This window comes from Pseudochaenichthys georgianus, chromosome 10 (genome assembly GCF_902827115.2).
Source record: "Pseudochaenichthys georgianus chromosome 10, fPseGeo1.2, whole genome shotgun sequence".
NCBI classification, from domain to species: Eukaryota; Metazoa; Chordata; class Actinopteri; order Perciformes; family Channichthyidae; genus Pseudochaenichthys; species Pseudochaenichthys georgianus.
Window position 1 is genome coordinate 8412439 of NC_047512.1, and position 18076 is coordinate 8430514.

The 18076-nt window shown below is 39.9% G+C and overlaps 1 protein-coding gene across 1 annotated transcript in view; it reads left to right on the top strand.

Moving 5' to 3' along the window:
* rxfp1 (relaxin family peptide receptor 1) overlaps positions 1-18076 on the top strand; it is a 99392-nt gene that overhangs the window by 47411 nt on the left and 33905 nt on the right. The window contains exon 3 of the mRNA XM_034092335.2: positions 11936-12019. Coding sequence (XP_033948226.1) covers positions 11936-12019 — 84 coding nt within the window. The remainder of the gene's footprint in view (positions 1-11935; positions 12020-18076) is intronic.

Here is an 18076-nt window from a genome sequence, read left to right on the forward strand (position 1 = left end):
AATAAAGTATATTCATTACTCGTTATTCTCTACTAATAGTTAATTAAAGACTGTATATTATGGCTATTTTGCACATCCCTTTCAAGATTTTCAAAGGTTTATTGACATATCATACACAACTATACGGTGTAGTTATGCAATGAATGAAAAACTTGGGTCACAGGTTCCTCAACAGTGCATTACAAGACATCTATCAATATGTGTGTACCTCCACCATTAAACTGTCATATTCTGCACATTTCTTATTCTATCTACATACATAAGAGTATAATTCATATGTATAATATCAGTTAAAATAAGTGCTTCAACATAGTTAACATTGCAGGAAAGCAATATATTAGACGTTAAGTACTTTCTCAGGCTTAATATTTATCTGTAGATAGTTTTTTTCTTATTTAAAAGAAGACCTTAATCTGTTATTTAATGTTTAAATAAAGGTTAATTCATTTTTCTGTTTTGCACCTCCTCCTATTAATATCTGTGTACATCCTGCACTAAACTGTTTTATTGTAGAGATCACTTACAGTATCTTCTTGATTTTTTATATTCTATATTTCTATATTTATACTTTCCCCCTATGAAATTATGTACTCTTAATATTTGTTTAATCAAATATGACATAAAAACAATAATTCAATAACGTGCTTTAACCACTAGGCGGTGCACACAAGGTACACACAGCCATAATAACTTTGTATTATTAGTGTAGGACATGTACATACAAGTTATGTACAACATCTGATGTGTAGTTTTATTCATGTTTTCACATCATTTTACAGCATATTGCTATACTATTTCAGACTCAGTATTTACATTCTTATATTCAAAGAAAATCAGTAATATCTTTTAAAACTACAAGTCCTTTTATATCAGCTGTGCACCGTTATGGTGTAAATATAACCTATCTATGAATTAGATCAAATATAAAAGTCAGCCGAATTAGTGTTGATACTGCAAGGAGACGTATTGTGTGAAGAGAAATTGAAGATGTTGTTTAATTGTTGATATATTTATGATCCACGTCAAATATTCAGTTTCGGCGGCATTTCTTCAGTTTTTCCAAAGGTCTTCTCATAGGGCTCTCTAAATAAAGAACTACGGCAGATCTGTAATATGTAATGCAGCCGAACCGTGTATTACAATGACGTTATGTGATGACTTTCAAAGAGAAAAGCAAGAGCACTCGGAATTAAGTATTATTTTATTCTTTTAAAATGTTTTCCGGATTTCATATAATATAAACACCAAATCCCAGCATGCATTGCAGCTAAAACATCCAATCAGCGAGCTTGAACCATAGCTGAGGATCTTGGGTAATCGCTCGAAATGCCTACGTCTGTTTCCGGTTATTTTTATTTTGAAATTCAGTTCCTGACGGACGCCAAAAAAGCCCGAGATTATGGAATTAAACCAATAAATAAAAGCAAGGATAATTGTGTGTTATTGGTGAGTAAATAACAGTGTGTTATTTTGAAAAGAATAACAAATTAGAAGGAAAAAAAGATTTAAAAATACAGATTTCAGTATCCTGAGGCTCTCAGCCCCATTTATTTTCCTCACAGACGGCAACAAAAGTCCGAAATTATACGATTTAAAATAAAAGCAATAATTGTGGCTTGATATTGAGTAAGAACATGTTTTTATGAACCACACAGCTTCCGGTCCTCCACGACCCGACCGGAGAAAAAGACGTGCTGCAGGCAGTAGAAATACATTACCAGTAGAAATACATTGCTTTTAAAATCGTGCTGTGCAACACGAAAAAAAGGGGGAAATCGTGTTGGTGAACACGAAATCCCATGAGACTGGGTTGCCACACAGCGGCTTTGGAAAAAGCTTGTCTGAAGCTCGACCAACAACCAATCACATGAATCTCCAGCCCCTGGCGCACAAGCAGCGGTTTGATTTTATAATCCAAAACCAACAAGATCACATTTTCACATATCATGTCACGTAAGAAAGCAATAACATTTTTCGGCAAAGACACAAGATACAACATGGCGTGAATAGTGAAGTTAATAGTTCAAACCGGAGAGACGTGATGTAAGATATTACATATTTATTGTTTACACGTCATATGAATGAAATGATTGCCATGATAATACAACAGGAGAATGTAATGGTGTTTGGCGATTAGGCCCCGGTTTGCAGGATAATCATTTAGGAGGGAAAGCACCGCTTCGATGAAATCCCCGGGGTCTAGACACTGGTGGTGGTGCTGAGTAGGTGAGACCGGTCTGAAGAGGGAAGGTTTAGCTTTGTCCTGGAGGAGACTGGAGGCGAGAGGGGTGGAGGCGGGTTGCGGTCATCTGCAAATGACAACTGACAGGGAGGAAGAGCAGGCATTTAAGGAATTTAGCATGTGCAGCTATTGGCTGCTGAGGGGTGACGCCCTCATATTTAATGAGGGGGGAAGGGAGCCATCGAGTGACGTGTAAGTGACTCGTGTTAGGTCTTCCTTATTGAACTTGCGCTAAGCTTCATTTCAAACCGGAGAGACGTGATGTAAGATATTACATATTTATTGTTTACACGTCATATGAATGAAATGATTGCCATGATAATACAACAGGAGAATGTAATGGTGTTTGGCGATTAGGCCCCGGTTTGCAGGATAATCATTTAGGAGGGAAAGCACCGCTCCGATGAAATCCCCAAAACCAGTGAAGTATGAAATACTGAGATGAACTGAGTTGCTTACCTTGTGGGGTGACTGGTGATCTGGGAAGGAAAGATAATAGATTAACACGTATATGAGCGACATAGTGCCGGAATCACTGCCGGAGCTTACGGGTCATGCTGAGACTCTGACTGCCGAAATCAGTGCCGGTCTTACCTGAAAACGACCTGCGGGTCGCATGCCTGGCCAGCAGGGCTTGCCTACGCCGAGGAGCGAGCGGTTTCGTTTTGTAACGGTGGCCTTCCGCCACGACACCGAAGTGTACGGTGGCCTTCCGCCACGCCTGAACTTCGCAGGCTATATACATCTTTTTCTTTGCTCTTTCTTTCGTAACTGACACCGAAGTGTACGGTGGCCTTCCGCCACGCCTGACTTCGCAGGCTATATGCATCTTTTTCTTTGCTCTTTTCTCTTTCTTTCGTAACTGACACCGAAGTGTACGGTGGCCTTCCGCCACGCCTGAACTTCGCAGGCTATATACATCTTTTTCTTTGCTCTTTCTTTCGTAACTGACACCGAAGTGTACGGTGGCCTTCCGCCACGCCTGACTTCGCAGGCTATATATATATATATATATGTATATATATATATATATATATCTTTTTCTTTACTCTTTTCTCTTTCTTTATTTCCTTTGTTTTGTAACTGCCACGGGGGTGTACGGTGGCCGAGTCCACGCCTGACTGCAGGAAATACATTTACTCTGATACGTTTGAGCGAGGCCTGGGAATGAAATACCTGTGTGCCGGAGATGAAGCCCGTTACATGTAGTTGCAGCGTGAGACGAGCCATTATTCCCTGTGGGCGGGGCCCGCGGAATTAGGACAGGAATGCAGTTTGAATATCAGGTACCTAAGTGAGACATGTATACTTGTGAATGTATTTATGAGCCACCACCAGTTATATGCATAGATACCATAGTCAGGGTCTGAGAGATCTTTGGGAAGCCAGTACGGCGCTGATGTCTGGGCGAATGTAGGTTGTGAAGGCGGAGGAGGACCACCGTCCTAGTTGTTGTAGGGATGAGGTAGAGAGACCTTGATTAGCAGCAGAGGTGGCTGCACCTATCCTGAAGGAATGTCCCGGGTATGATATAGGTGATAGGCCGGATTTAATGAGAACTTGCTTGAGGTAGAAATTGACAGGGGCCATGACCCTGCGAACCACTCTCCCTGGAAGAAACCCCCAAAACCCACGGATGGGGCGGCATCCGTGAAGAACCTCATTGAGTCAGAGGAACGCACGAGGTCATCGTAAAAGAAAGTAACTCCGTTCCAGTGGGCGAGCAGGAGGGACCAGAAACGTAGGTCTGAGCGGCAGCCTTCGTCTAAGAAAACGCAGTCATGGAGTTTGTCGACCGCTGATGCTGCGTCCAGGAGGCGGGAGATGAACGAGCGCCCCTGGGGGATGACATGCATGGCGAAGTTGAGGTGTCCGAGAAGGGAGAGCAACTGTTATTTTGTGATAACGTGTTGCTCGCAGTATGACTTGGTGATGTCCCGGATGCGCTGCAATTTGTCGGAGGGGAGAGACGCCTTCATGTCTATGGAGTCGAGGATGATGCCTAAGAACTCTAAGCTTGTGTCGGGACCTAACATTTTCTCTTTGGAGAGAGGGACACCTAACTCCTGAAGCAGTGTTTAAGCTTGGCCAGTGAGATCCCTGAGCTGTCCTGTGGTGGGACTATGGGGAGGAGTCGTCCAGTAGGTGAAGGACGGAGGGGATTCTGACGATGTTCAGCGGGTTTCAGCAGGATCCAGCAGAGCGCTTCCGAGAAGGAATTGAAGAAGCAGGGGCTGCTTCTGCGAAAATAGAGTTTGAACTCCCACTTAATACCGAACTAATTCCACTGAGACGGATGAATGGGGATGATGTTGAAGGCATCGGTAATGTCCGCTTTGGAGAGCCGAGCTCCGTGCCCTGTGAACTTGATCATCTTTATTGCATTATCCACTGAGGCATGGTGAAGGGAGAACTGATCTGGAGGGATGATGCTATTGACGCTGCTGAATGGCCAGAGCGGGGAGCGGACAGATCGAAATCAGCCTTTTATTTACGTGTGGCTTATTCCGATGGGATTTGAACGGAACACTGAGAAGGGGGAGGAGCTAAAAGGGCCGATTATATATCCTTTGAGAAGTTCTTTGTCGATGAGCTGGGAAACTATGTTGGGTTCTTTAGCGGCTGACTAAGTTTCTTGCTACGAAAGTCACTGTGGGAGATGGGAGGACCCCTACCCTGAAGCCTTGGGAGAGCCCTGACAGAGATAGTCAACGAACACGGAATCTGGGTGAGTAGATAGCGCAGCTGCTAGCTGAGGGATGATAATGGGAGTGGAGGGGTGGTATTCCAATTTTTATTATTATTATTTCTATTTTTTTTTATTTTTTTTTTATCCTCCACGAGGTTTCTGGCGTAGAGCTACTGTGACGGCCCGTCCACACGGTGGCGCGCGTTAAAGCTTCCAACGCTTCTGCCCATTCACTTTGAATAGGGTGACATCACTTTTAGCAGGACTGTATTTTGGGAAGCGACGTGGAGCGTTGCTGGCGTTGCTCGCTTCAAAAGTTGAGCAATGTTCAATTTTGTTGGCGCCTCGGCAGAAGCGTCAGCCAATGAAATCCCGTTTATGCAAATCTGCCAGTACGAGCGCTAGCCAGTCGAACCGCGTGTATGCTGGGAGAGACTACGCAGGTCATTACCTCATATTCCGGAAAATGGAGGGAAAATTCATTATAGCGGTAGTGAATCACCCGGTGCTGAATGATCGGTCTCTGTTCATCTACCGGGATACAAACCAGGGGAGCGAGGCATGGAGGGAGGTGGCAGGGACAGTGGGTGAAACTGGTAGGTTTTCGCCTGTTGGAGTTTTTTTTTTTTTTTTTAACATTGCTATTGCTTTGCATCTCGGGGCAAGAGATTCATGTGATTGGTTGTTGGTCACGTTGCTCGCAAAAAACAGTAGCGTAGGCAAAAATGTACTTTAGGGTGGGCCTGTAAAAATATAAGGTGGGCCGGATTTTTGGCAGATTACTTTTAGAATACTTCCGAGTTCCTTTCTTCTTCTTCTTCTTCTTCTTCTTCTTCTTCTTCTTCTTCTTCTTCTTCTTCTTCTTCTTCTTCTTCTTCTTCTTCTTCTTCTTCTTCTTCTTCTTCTTCTTCGGAATACTTTCTTTTCCATAACAGATGGGTATGTTTTGGTGAACGGGAGACACGTATTTTACTGTTTTATCAAGAGCACAACACGACATCTTGGTGTCATTCTGGACAGCTCTCATCTGCACCACACGTAAAACTCACCCATACTGCATTCTTGTACAGTCTTAAAACCTTTCCTTGAAATATGTTATACATGTAAGGTGTCCTTGGGTGCTTTGAAAGGCGCCCCTAAATAGAATGAATTATCATTATTATTTATTATCTGAAACGATGACATAACTTATACATTCAGCAGGCCATTCACTTTGATTTGATCCCGTTATAAATGTCATCATTTCGACAATAAATAAATGCTACAAAAACGTTATCTTCCACGTTTTATCTAACCATCTCCGTTTCTACCTTTCAATATATTTTGAAAGAGAACTCTCTCTCTCTCATCTGCGTGCGGGGGCGGGGCCTCACAGAACACGCTGCATCTCTCGCTTACAGACACGCTGCTGCGCTGTGCAGTGTGCACACGGTTCTGCTGGTAATGAATATTACATTTTGTGAGGAAACTTCTCAACCAATAGTTCCAATAAGTATTCACTTCAGGTTTATGAAAGTAACTGACTCAGATTACTCGTTTTTCAAATGTAACGCCCGCTGAATATACATGATTTTTTGTATTTCTGATTACGTAACGCCGTTACATCTATTCCGTTACAACCCGACCCTGTGTGGGTGAGTGCAAACATTTTCGTTAACACTAGTACCTGACCTGAGTGCCACGGAAGTCGAAGCTCCTGTGACGAGTATTCCAGGGCCTGGAGGCGAGCATCGATAGCTATCATGGAGCTAGCCAGGGATTGCAGGGAGCCGGCCACGCTACTCTCCATGAGGGGTGTGTTAGTGACGCTCCCGGACTGGCAGCCTGGGAAGGGGTGGATTTTGGAGGTGGACGGGATCCTGGCTGGAGGGCTCGACTTCCTGCCCTTTTTTATATTACCTCCGTGGCTGCGGCCGCGTCCTCGCCCTGCTCTCTGGAGAGCTGACTGGAGCTGCTGCCCCGGACTGGGGAGCTGTGCTGGAGACCTGATCCGAGAGCTCTCGGAGCTGCGAGAGAGTGAAGCCTGGGGCTGTGGGGATGTCCTGCTGCAGGAGCCGGGCGATGAGGAGGTCTGCCTCTGGTGATAGGCCGCTGTGGGGAGCCGAACCGGGCTCGAATAATTCCATACCAGGTTCGTGATCTGAATTGTCCGCGTTGGACATCTCGAGCTAGTTTTTCTTGTGCTTTTTTTTTTCTTTTCTTTTTTCTCACGAGGAGGAGTATAGTACTGCTACTGTTTGCGGTCATCTGCAAATGACAACTGACAGGGAGGAAGAGCAGGCATTTAAGGAATTTAGCATGTGCAGCTATTGGCTGCTGAGGGGTGACGCCCTCATATTTAATGAGGGGGCAAGGGAGCCATCGAGTGACGTGTAAGTGACTCGTGTTAGGTCTTCCTTATTGAACTTGCGCTAAGCTTCATTAAACCATACCATGTTTATATTGTTGAATTATTTGTGATTTTAACTTGACCACATCAGATAAAATGCACTGAAATTACTTGCATATATATCATCAGGGATTTATCTTTCAGAAAAAAACACCTGACCCATACGTAATGATAATAGATGTGAGGCACGAACAGGGGCTATCTTGAAACGTCCATCTTCTTCATATCTGAAGTCAGTGAGCTCTTGGTGGTTCAATCAGGGAAACATGACCCGAATGTCCTTCAGTCAACGACCGAGAGGTCCTTCCTTATGCCTGTTTCCAAGCCAGTAAGTCCATTCTATAACTGCAAGATGTTCTTTCAAAAGTTTCTCAGTTCGATTTCCCCTAAGCCGCCAAATTATTGATAGTTAATCAGGATTACAACACTTTGAATTCAACAGAATACATGCACTGCTGTGACCGACAGACCGGGTCACCACTTGATTTGAAGGGGCACAAACATGATGAAGTAATGACAAAATAATGCTTAGTTAATCATGATTACAATACTTGGAATTGCTGTGACTGGTCGGTTTTTTGGCCTGTCACATTAGCTGCAGATCTATATGAAGAAGACATGAACATCATTAATAACTCAGAAGTCATGATGATTGAGATTCCTTAGTTGATGCATTACTTAAGGTATTGTTCCTGCATTAAGTCATGCATGAGATACTATTAATCCTTGTACATTACTGATAGTTCATGAAGTACTACATGAATGAATTCAAGCTTTTTCATGCATTAAGTCATGCATGAATTCATGGTGATGTATGTACCCTTACCATCAAGTGTTACCACTTTTTTAAAGCATTATTTGTTAACAAAAATGTAAAAGCAAATTGTGCATCAAGAAATGTTAACTAACCTTACATTTAAGTTTTGTATAAAGATAAATAATTGTGTCACACTTTTCAGATGTGTGATTAAGTAGATTATTTATTTATACATAATTTATAATCAGTAATATTGTGTATATCAATTTGACACTGAATAACTTTGTATTGTATAATAATTCTCATGTTATATTTTTTGTATTATTGTTTTATACATCCGAAATAAATCAAATCAAATAGTTGAAGCACTTACTACAAATATGAATCTGAAAATTTGCATTAAAGGGCCCATTAAATGATCTTCTACAGTATGACCTCAAACTGATTGATATATTAGAATATATGTTTAGTATAATCAGGATTTGAATTGTTGTTTGAACAAAGCAAGACATTTAGAGTTGAGAGTGAAGTTCATAATTTACCTTAGATACAGTAAGGGATATTAACTCAAGGTGTATTTAAAAAATGTCATTCACATCTCACAGTCTTCCTCAGCAGTTGCCAGAAAAACAGCAGCAGCACAGTGACTAAGGATTATTTCAATCAATCAATCAATCAATCAATCAATCAATCAATCAATCAATCAATCAATCAATCAATGTTTATTTATATAGCCCAATATCACAAATGTTACATTTGTCTCAGTGGTCTTCACAGTGTGTACAGAATATCAGTATGACAATATGACACCCTCTGTCCTCAGACCCTCTGTCCTTAGACCAGTGGTTCTCAAACTTTTTCTGTCATTCCCCACTTTGAACAGGTGGGCCTTTTCAAGCCCCACCTGTTCCTCATCGCTCCAATAAAATGGTAGGCCAAGCTTAAAATTGTCAAATGTATCGTTCTATAACAGGGTTCTCCAACTTTTTTTAGGATGAGGGTTACTTTCAAAAAATAAAACAAGTCGTGAGCTACTTTTACTCCTCTTTTTTGTTTTTTTGCAGTGTATATATTTAGCACATTTTAACATTATTATATGCTACTTTTAACCTTTGAGTGCTTTTTGGGTCTGTGGGACCCGTTTTCAGTGTTTACTAAAATAAAATGTATGCAATTTAATTATTTTAACCTGCTTTATTTGGTGGTGGACGTCACATCCTCGAGGGCCCGGGGGCATGCACCCCCAGGAAGATTTTTTTTAAATGTTGAAGTGGAATGCATCAATCTGGTGCACTTTGAGCTAGGGCTGCTCAATTAAATCGTATTTTAATCGCAATTACGATTTTGGCTTGCAACGATTATGAAAACAACATAATCGAAATAAAACGATTTTATTTATTTTTTAAATAGGTTTTTCAGTTGAATTATACTTAAGGTTCAGGGTAATCAACTGTTAGAAACATACTTTTCAAATTATTTTCTTCAATAAATTGATGTTTTTCAAAGTAAATGGTTAATCGTTTTTAATAATCGTGATATCAATTATTGACCCAAATAATCGAGATTATGATTTTTGCCATAATCGAGCAGCCCTACTTTGAGCCCAACATGAATTTATGGATACAGCTCTCAACACTCAGATGAAAGGGAGCTGTATACTTTTCAATAATCCAAACATCTTTAGAATATGATCACAACAAATCATTTAAACTTGTTTATTCTTATCTTATGTTACCTAGTTAGCATTCTTTCTTTTTATTTATGCATATTTGACTAATCACTCCCCTTTTAAACTTTTTACTGTCTTATAGTACACATTGGAATGATTTCTTACTTTATTTTGTACAACTTTCTTAAATAGATAAAGGTGTGCTCTCTCTCTTGCTCTCTCGCTCCACATTGCTTTTCTTCCCAACTGCAACGCTGTTGTGTGTGTGTCTGTGAGAGCGTTTCACATGTGTGTATGAGAGATGTTTACCAGTGGCGAGCCTGTCTCTGAGGGCCTAAGATATTCTACAAAATAATATTTAAAAACATTAAAACACATTTTTTTTTTTAAATATGTTTTTAGTAATATTTGTCAATAGTTTTACCAAAAATAACTTGATTAAATTGTATTTAAAATAACATTTCCAAAGAAATAATTCCTTTGAATCTGCCTATTCAGTTTCTGTTTGAATGTGAATCTGCGAGTCTGTGAAGACAGGAGCTGATTGGACGTCCAGCTATGAATTCACAGAGGGCCAGCTATAGTAACTGAACGAGAGTAATGTCAAATGACAGTACAATTGACCAATCATATCTTCCCTCTAAATGGGTGGGCTTTATTATCGCGGACTTTATGACAAGTTCCGCCCGCTGTGAAACGTTTCTTGTTTCCATAGCAACAACAACTGTCAACAGCGTAAACTTGCCTTCAAAGTAAAAGCATGCCAAATTACACTTAAGACATACAACTGCAACGAAAGTAACAAACACAATGCAATATCCTTTTCAATTTCAAAGAACACAAATTGGGTTATCTACAGGTGTTGTTTTGTGTGGTAGAGGGTCGCTTTTCATTGATACGTGTTGCACCCCGGGCGGACGTCGTTTTGATATTCCACCAGTGTATAAATAATAAATAAATGTGGGGAAAAAATGTAAAAAAAAAAATTGAATTTTCTTTTTTTTTTAAATAATTTTTTTTTGTTCGCGACCCACCTATCACATCTCTGCGCCCCACCAGTGGGGCGCGCCCTACACTTTGAGAAACGCTGCCTTAGACCCTCACATCGTACAAGGAAAAACTTCCAAAGAAAACCCACAGTTTAAAGGGGGAGATGGGAGAATGGCTGAAGTTGCACCGGGGGTCTTAAAAAAAAGGTGACGGATAGTCGGAAAATCACTTTGGAGGAGAGTGGAAACAGGACTTGGATGTTTTGCAAGTCTGCCCGGGCAGGATAAATGGTTCTCACAAGCAGTTTGGTCCGATTTCCTCAAACGCTACATCAAAGTCTCGCAGGGATTCAAGTGAAAGCTGAGTTGCTTCTGTACTGTCCTGGGAGTAACACACCTCATGGTTAAAATAATTATTTCTCCGCAGGTTGTTGTACCCTTAATGCTAGCCTAGTTTGTGACATCTGATGACATGTTGAGGAAATCGTTTTTTTGGTAAATAACTCAACATTTGAGTAAATATTTAGGCAATTATTTGTGTTCCAATTTGGATTGTTGAGACATTTCAAGTTGAGTTAACATCTTGAAACAATCTTAACTCACAACCTTCAAGTGTGCTCAGACTAAGTGTTGGTTTCTGCTCAATCAGTACTTTTGTACACCCCTTGTTTTTAATACAAGTTGCCTGACTTCTTTGGAAATTCAAAAGGGTTTATAGACGGTCTGAATGTCGCAGTCGAAGTGCGTCATATAGAGTTATGCAACATGATTAAATATGTTTCAAATGACATGTTTATCATGTTCTTGAAGGCATGAACAATGTTGCACATCGTTGTTCATGTGAAGAGTTGTCAACAATGGAAAAAAAGAGAGAGGTTCAAACCCCTGATGCTTTCTCCCCCCTGCTCGCCAATCAAAGTGAGAACATCAGAGAGTGTGTCATGGGACTGTGTTTCACTCATCAGAAGAGAAGCACTAAGGAAACATGCTGCCATCATAGCAACAGTGAACTTTATCACAGATCTTTGTTTATGTGTGGGTGGAACTGTGTATCATCAAAGAGCGAGCTGCAAGAAAAACTGTTTCTGACAAAGTGGAACATTGATACGTCTTTAAAGTATACTTAATGAAAGATGTTGTGTTTTAAAGGACACATTCTGGGTTGTAATCAATGTCTTTGTTTGTCTTTTCTTCTTTCAGGGGATAATAATGGATGGCCCCATCTTTTCGACAAGTATTTTGGGATGCCCAGCTACAACACTGGAACAAAGTCCCATATGTGCTGTAAGTATTCTGTGCCTCGACTGCAAAATAACACCCACTCTAAATAAATCAAAGCTGTTATGGCATTGGCTGATAAATTGTCCTTGATTTCAGTGCTGTGCTGCAGTATTTTCCGATTCACAGAAACTCAAAGGGTTGCTCAAAAGCCTTTTGATCACCAGCAGCAATTGTGATTCAACCGGGTGTATTATCACTAAAGTTGGACTGTAATAATATTACATTTGTCGGTAACGGAGTAGCGTAAGTCGCGTTACTTTTATACAGTAATCACACTACAGTTACTAACATTGCCCGATACGCGTTACTTCACTTTTATAAATTCAGTCACACTACAGTTAGCCTACTAACCTAAAGATGTACTAGATTCTCCCTTTGACAGACAAGAGGGGTTTCCCCCCGCAGGTTTATATTTACGTAACATTTGCGCGACTTGCGCGTCCACATGCAGTGCATAAACATGGCTGAGTCATCATCAACAGTGTTAACTTTCGAGGGGTGGAGGTATGCCCATTATTTTGAGTTCGTCTGAAGAAAGGACAGGAATATGACGGTGAGGTGCAAACTGTGTCCAGGGGCCTCATTTATAACGCCGTGCGTAGGATTCACGTGGGAAGGTTGCTTACGTAGTAGAAATCCAAAAAATAGGTACAGGAATTTCCCGACATTTTCCGATTCACCAAACATTGCACACCGGCGAGGAAAGTGCGTACAGCACTTCCTACGCCGGTTTCCCTTTATAAATCACAACCGACTCGAAATGCGGTGCAGCTTTTGCGGGCTTCACGTAACGCCCATATTTGCCTATAAATAGACAAAGAAACGCCCCGTATTAATATTCATTCTGACTGACTTTATGAAGAAGATCGCAGGAAGTGACGACAGAACAGCTAAAAAAGACTTCTCACACCGTGTCAGATTTTGGTTATTTTGGGGACATCGAGATAAATCATATTGTTTGGTGGATGCAGTTTGAACCAGTGTAGCAGGATGGAGGTCGGATCGTCACCAAAATAAATAAATAAATTGCCCGAAAAAGGTTAATGACAAAAGCAATACACATTCTTTCACACACAGTGACGTCATGAGCTACCCACAATGCAACAAACGCCATATATATATATTAGGGCTGTCAAACGATTACATTTTTTAATCAGATTAATCACAGCTTAAAAATTCATTAATCATGATTAATCACCATTCGAACTATGTCCAAAATATGCCATTTATTTATGTGTATTGTTGTGGGAATGGAAAGATAAATGAAAGAAGGCGGATATATCCATTTAACATACAGTATCTATGTGTATTATAAAAAAAAAATTCTGCATGTCAAAATGAAAGACAACCCACACACCTATCAATCATCAAACCGTGGGGTCTTAATTCATTAAGTGTTGATTTCTATCAACGGGGAGTACTTCAGGAAAGTCGACAGAGGGGGGGGGGGGGGGGGGGGGGGGCGGAGGCGGCTAGTGGAGTACTTCGTGACCACAGAGTGTGCACGTTGTGATCAGCTGTTTTAGCGCATGTCTCCAGTGAAGGGGGGGGGAGTCTCCCTCCGCAGCCGGTTGGCGTAGTTTTGGCACAGTTCCGTTGTACAGACTATGGGCATAGATATGTCTCATAATTATTTGTGTGAACATAAAAATAATTTGTGTGTAAATATGTGATTTGTAAATGTAAAACAACATCCACAAATGCATTTAAAAGATTTTCAAACTCACAAATACATTTGCAAGTGTAAAACGGATCTGCAAATACGCTAAATATGTTCACAAATAAAAAAAAGATCAGTGAATATCTCTTTAACATTTACAACTTTCGATCAGGCATTTGTGAATCCATTTTGTATTTGTGGACCAAAAATGCGCTCGCGGATCTCAACTCTCTGTTCACGGATCTCAAATCTCTGTTCGCGGATCGTCTTTTTACACACACGGAATTTTGAGACATATTTTCCGCCGGTCTCGGCTAAAATCTACTCGTGTCACTCGGTTATTTTCGGAAACCACGTGATGGCCCGCTGATGACTACATTTCCGCATGATTTCAAAGTAAGAGCATGATGGTTTGTTTAATGCTCTGTTTTTGTATTATAATGAACAGCGGAACGTTAGATGCATTCTTCATCACCATCACCCTCATCATCATGTTATAGTGATACAGTTAGTTTGTGTTATTGGTTCAATACAGCATATCTCGAGCACCTTCGTTGATGTTGAAGTGCAGGCGATACGCCACTTCCGGGTCCCGGGGGAGCAGCTGGCAGCGAAGCAGCCCAGATAAAACTCTTTCTTCATTGTTTGTTGTGTATTCAGTCAAGCGGGTCAAAGTTACAAAGCACTTCACATCTTATTAATCGGCCTAATTTTACTTTACCAGTGCAGTAATAAAGTAATCTGTAGAAAAGCACCGTATTTAGGTCAGCCTTCATAGTAAGGCTCCATTACATGTTATAATATTCATCGTGTCCTTTCTACTGATATATTCCTGTCTATTGCTTTCATTTGTATTTAATGTTATTGTGTTTATACTTGTTTCCACACATTTCACAATTTGGGATGAATGAAGTATCTATCTATATATGATATCCATCTATCTATATCTGTCTGTCTATCTGTCTGTCTGTCTGTCTGTCTGTCTGTCTGTCTGCCTACCTACCTACGTACCTACCTACCAACTAGTTGTTTTGTTTGGAAAGGTTTTGTCATTGTATTGCTCTTTACCAGCACCTGCAGAGTACAGGACTTTACATTGTAAATATTATATCAATCCATTGGTTTCTAGCATATATCATTTGCAAGTGTTTAAAACAAATGTGGGATCCTGATTTCATAAAAAGAAAGACATTCATGATTGTCATATTTTATTATGTAGGATACAGGACTGGAATTATTCTTACTTTTTACTCCACTTCATTTATGCAACAACTTTATTTAATGTTATGATTAGATTGTTTTGCTTGTATCATCCTTTGCAAATACATAGTCACAATGCTGGGAACAGGGCTGTTTCTCTGAGAAACGTAGATAATCACTTATGAGAATATAATGCATTGGTGTATTTTAAACTAGCCAACAGTATACAAAGCACTACAAAAGTTTTGTCAATATTAACCATAAACATTTACATTAGTGAAATGACACATCAGTCAATGTTTATTTTTATTTTATTTTTCACATACACAGCCTTCATAGTAAGGCTACATTAAATGTTATAATATTCATTGTGTCCTTTCCACTGATATATTCCTGTCTATTGCTTTCATTTGTATTTAATGTTATTGTGTTTATACTTGTTTCCACACATTTCACAATTTGGGATGAATGAAGTATCTATATAACCCCTTGCCCTTATTCCTCCGAGCTTAGCACTTTCTACTTTTGTTGTTATTTTGTTTTACTTGCTCGTAAGCGCTTTGAGCACCAGGAAAAGTGCTTTATAAATGTAATGTATTATTATTATTATATATGATATCCATCTATCCATATATCTATCTGTACCTGCAGAGTACAGGACTTAAATATTGTACATATTATATCAATCCTATAATATTTGTTTCTAACATTTAAAGTGCTTAAAACAAATGTGGGATATTCATTTGATAAAAGTAATTGACAAAGTAATTGACAAAGAAATTAACGATTGTCATATTTTATTATGTAGGATACAGAACTGGACTGTAGTCAAGCAAACTTACTTAATAACACATTCCACATACTTGTTCTTTGCGTCAGTGTTTCAATGTTATATTTTATAACCATATAAATTATTAAAACAATTAAAATACATGCCCTACCGTTGATTGTGCACACTTTTGCCTGAAATTAATCTCCCACTGCCAGGCCCACGCACAGTCAATATAAGTAATTATATTAATGCATAGGAATGTAGTGATACTTCTTTATTCTTCTTTTGTATACAATTATAACGGTACATAACAGCGGAAGAAAAGTATACATATTTTTACAGATCCCCTACATTGACTGGGAGGCCAGTGGTCATCTGCGTGAGGAACACTGGGAATAGTTGTTCCTGTCACCCGGAGTCCTCTGAGTGATCAACAGATGGAACACCTTAATGCTAATATTGACCCAATGTTACCATCAGATTCATTTGGAAAGGACATCTACTTGAACACATTACAGTTGGTTCTCTTTACGACTGGAAATTAAGAGCAATGGATCCATGGACTACCAGTAGCAGACAAAGTATTCAGATACTTGACTGAAGTAAAAGTCTTGCCTTTATAGTCTTACTCAAGTAAAGGTATGTAAGTACTAGCCAAATGGACTTACATTTGAAGTACTCATTATGCTTTAAAAGGTTCTCTGTATGTGTTAAAACTTTTGATTATATAGTTGCATTAATGTGTATGTGAAAAATAATCAGATCAGATAGACAGATAGACAGACAGATATAGATAGATGGATATCATATATAGATAGATACTTCATTCATCCCAAATTGTGAAATGTGTGGAAACAAGTATAAACACAATAACATTAAATACAAATGAAAGCAATAGACAGGAATATATCAGTAGAAAGGACACGATGAATATTATAACATGTAATGGAGCCTTACTATGAAGGCTGACCTAAATACGGTGCTTTTCTACAGATTACTTTATTACTGCACTGGTAAAGTAAAATTAGGCCGATTAATAAGATGTGAAGTGCTTTGTAACTTTGACCCGCTTGACTGAATACACAACAAACAATGAAGAAAGAGTTTTATCTGGGCTGCTTCGCTGCTAGCTGCTCCCCCGGGACCCGGAAGTGGCGTATCGCCTGCACTTCAACATCAACGAAGGTGCTCGAGATATGCTGTATTGAACCAATAACACAAACTAACTGTATCACTATAACATGATGATGAGGGTGATGGTGATGAAGAATGCATCTAACGTTCCGCTGTTCATTATAATACAAAAACAGAGCATTAAACAAACCATCATGCTCTTACTTTGAAATCATGCGGAAATGTAGTCATCAGCGGGCCATCACGTGGTTTCCGAAAATAACCGAGTGACACGAGTAGATTTTAGCCGAGACCGGCGGAAAATATGTCTCAAAATTCCGTGTGTGTAAAAAGACGATCCGCGAACAGAGATTTGAGATCCGTGAACAGAGAGTTGAGATCCGCGAGCGCATTTTTGGTCCACAAATACAAAATGGATTCACAAATGCCTGATCGAAAGTTGTAAATGTTAAAGAGATATTCACTGATCTTTTTTTTATTTGTGAACATATTTAGCGTATTTGCAGATCCGTTTTACACTTGCAAATGTATTTGTGAGTTTGAAAATCTTTTAAATGCATTTGTGGATGTTGTTTTACATTTACAAATCACATATTTACACACAAATTATTTTTATGTTCACACAAATAATTATGAGACATATCTATGCCCATATACAGACCGACGTTAACAGCAGCCCTGTCTGTGCACACGGAGACCGACTCTGTCGTCCGGTGATCTAACCGCCTTCTGGAAAAGCTTCACAAGTACGTCGGTACGCAAATGCGCTTTGTGACACAAGTGACGGTACGCATTTCAGATTACGCACATAACCTGCGTACCAGTTATGTGCACCCCTGTACCAGAGCCATATTATTACTATCATATGGCTCTGCCCTGTACTACAGCAAGAGTATTCTCCGTCGGGACTTCCTGCAACAACACGCCGTTATCAAAGATGTTCTATTGAGAAGACGATCACTACGTGACAAAAGTTTTCAAAACCGTGGCTACTGAAATCAATCTTACTAACTGCTGTCTGTGCAATTTACTCGGCGCGAGTTGGCAGACTTTATTTTGCTTACTTTAACATCATTTTTCATGGTGGGGCTAAGCCATTTCTTGGTATGGGTGTAGCCTACCCCAGCCATACCCTGGCGCTGCCACTGGTGGCACGTATGGGGCGGGCAATTCTGCACATGCGTTAAATGCGTTAAATATTTTAACGCAATTAATTCAAAAAATTCATTACCGCCGTTAACGCGATAATTTTGACAGCACTAATATATATATATATAAATACGCCATTTTCCTG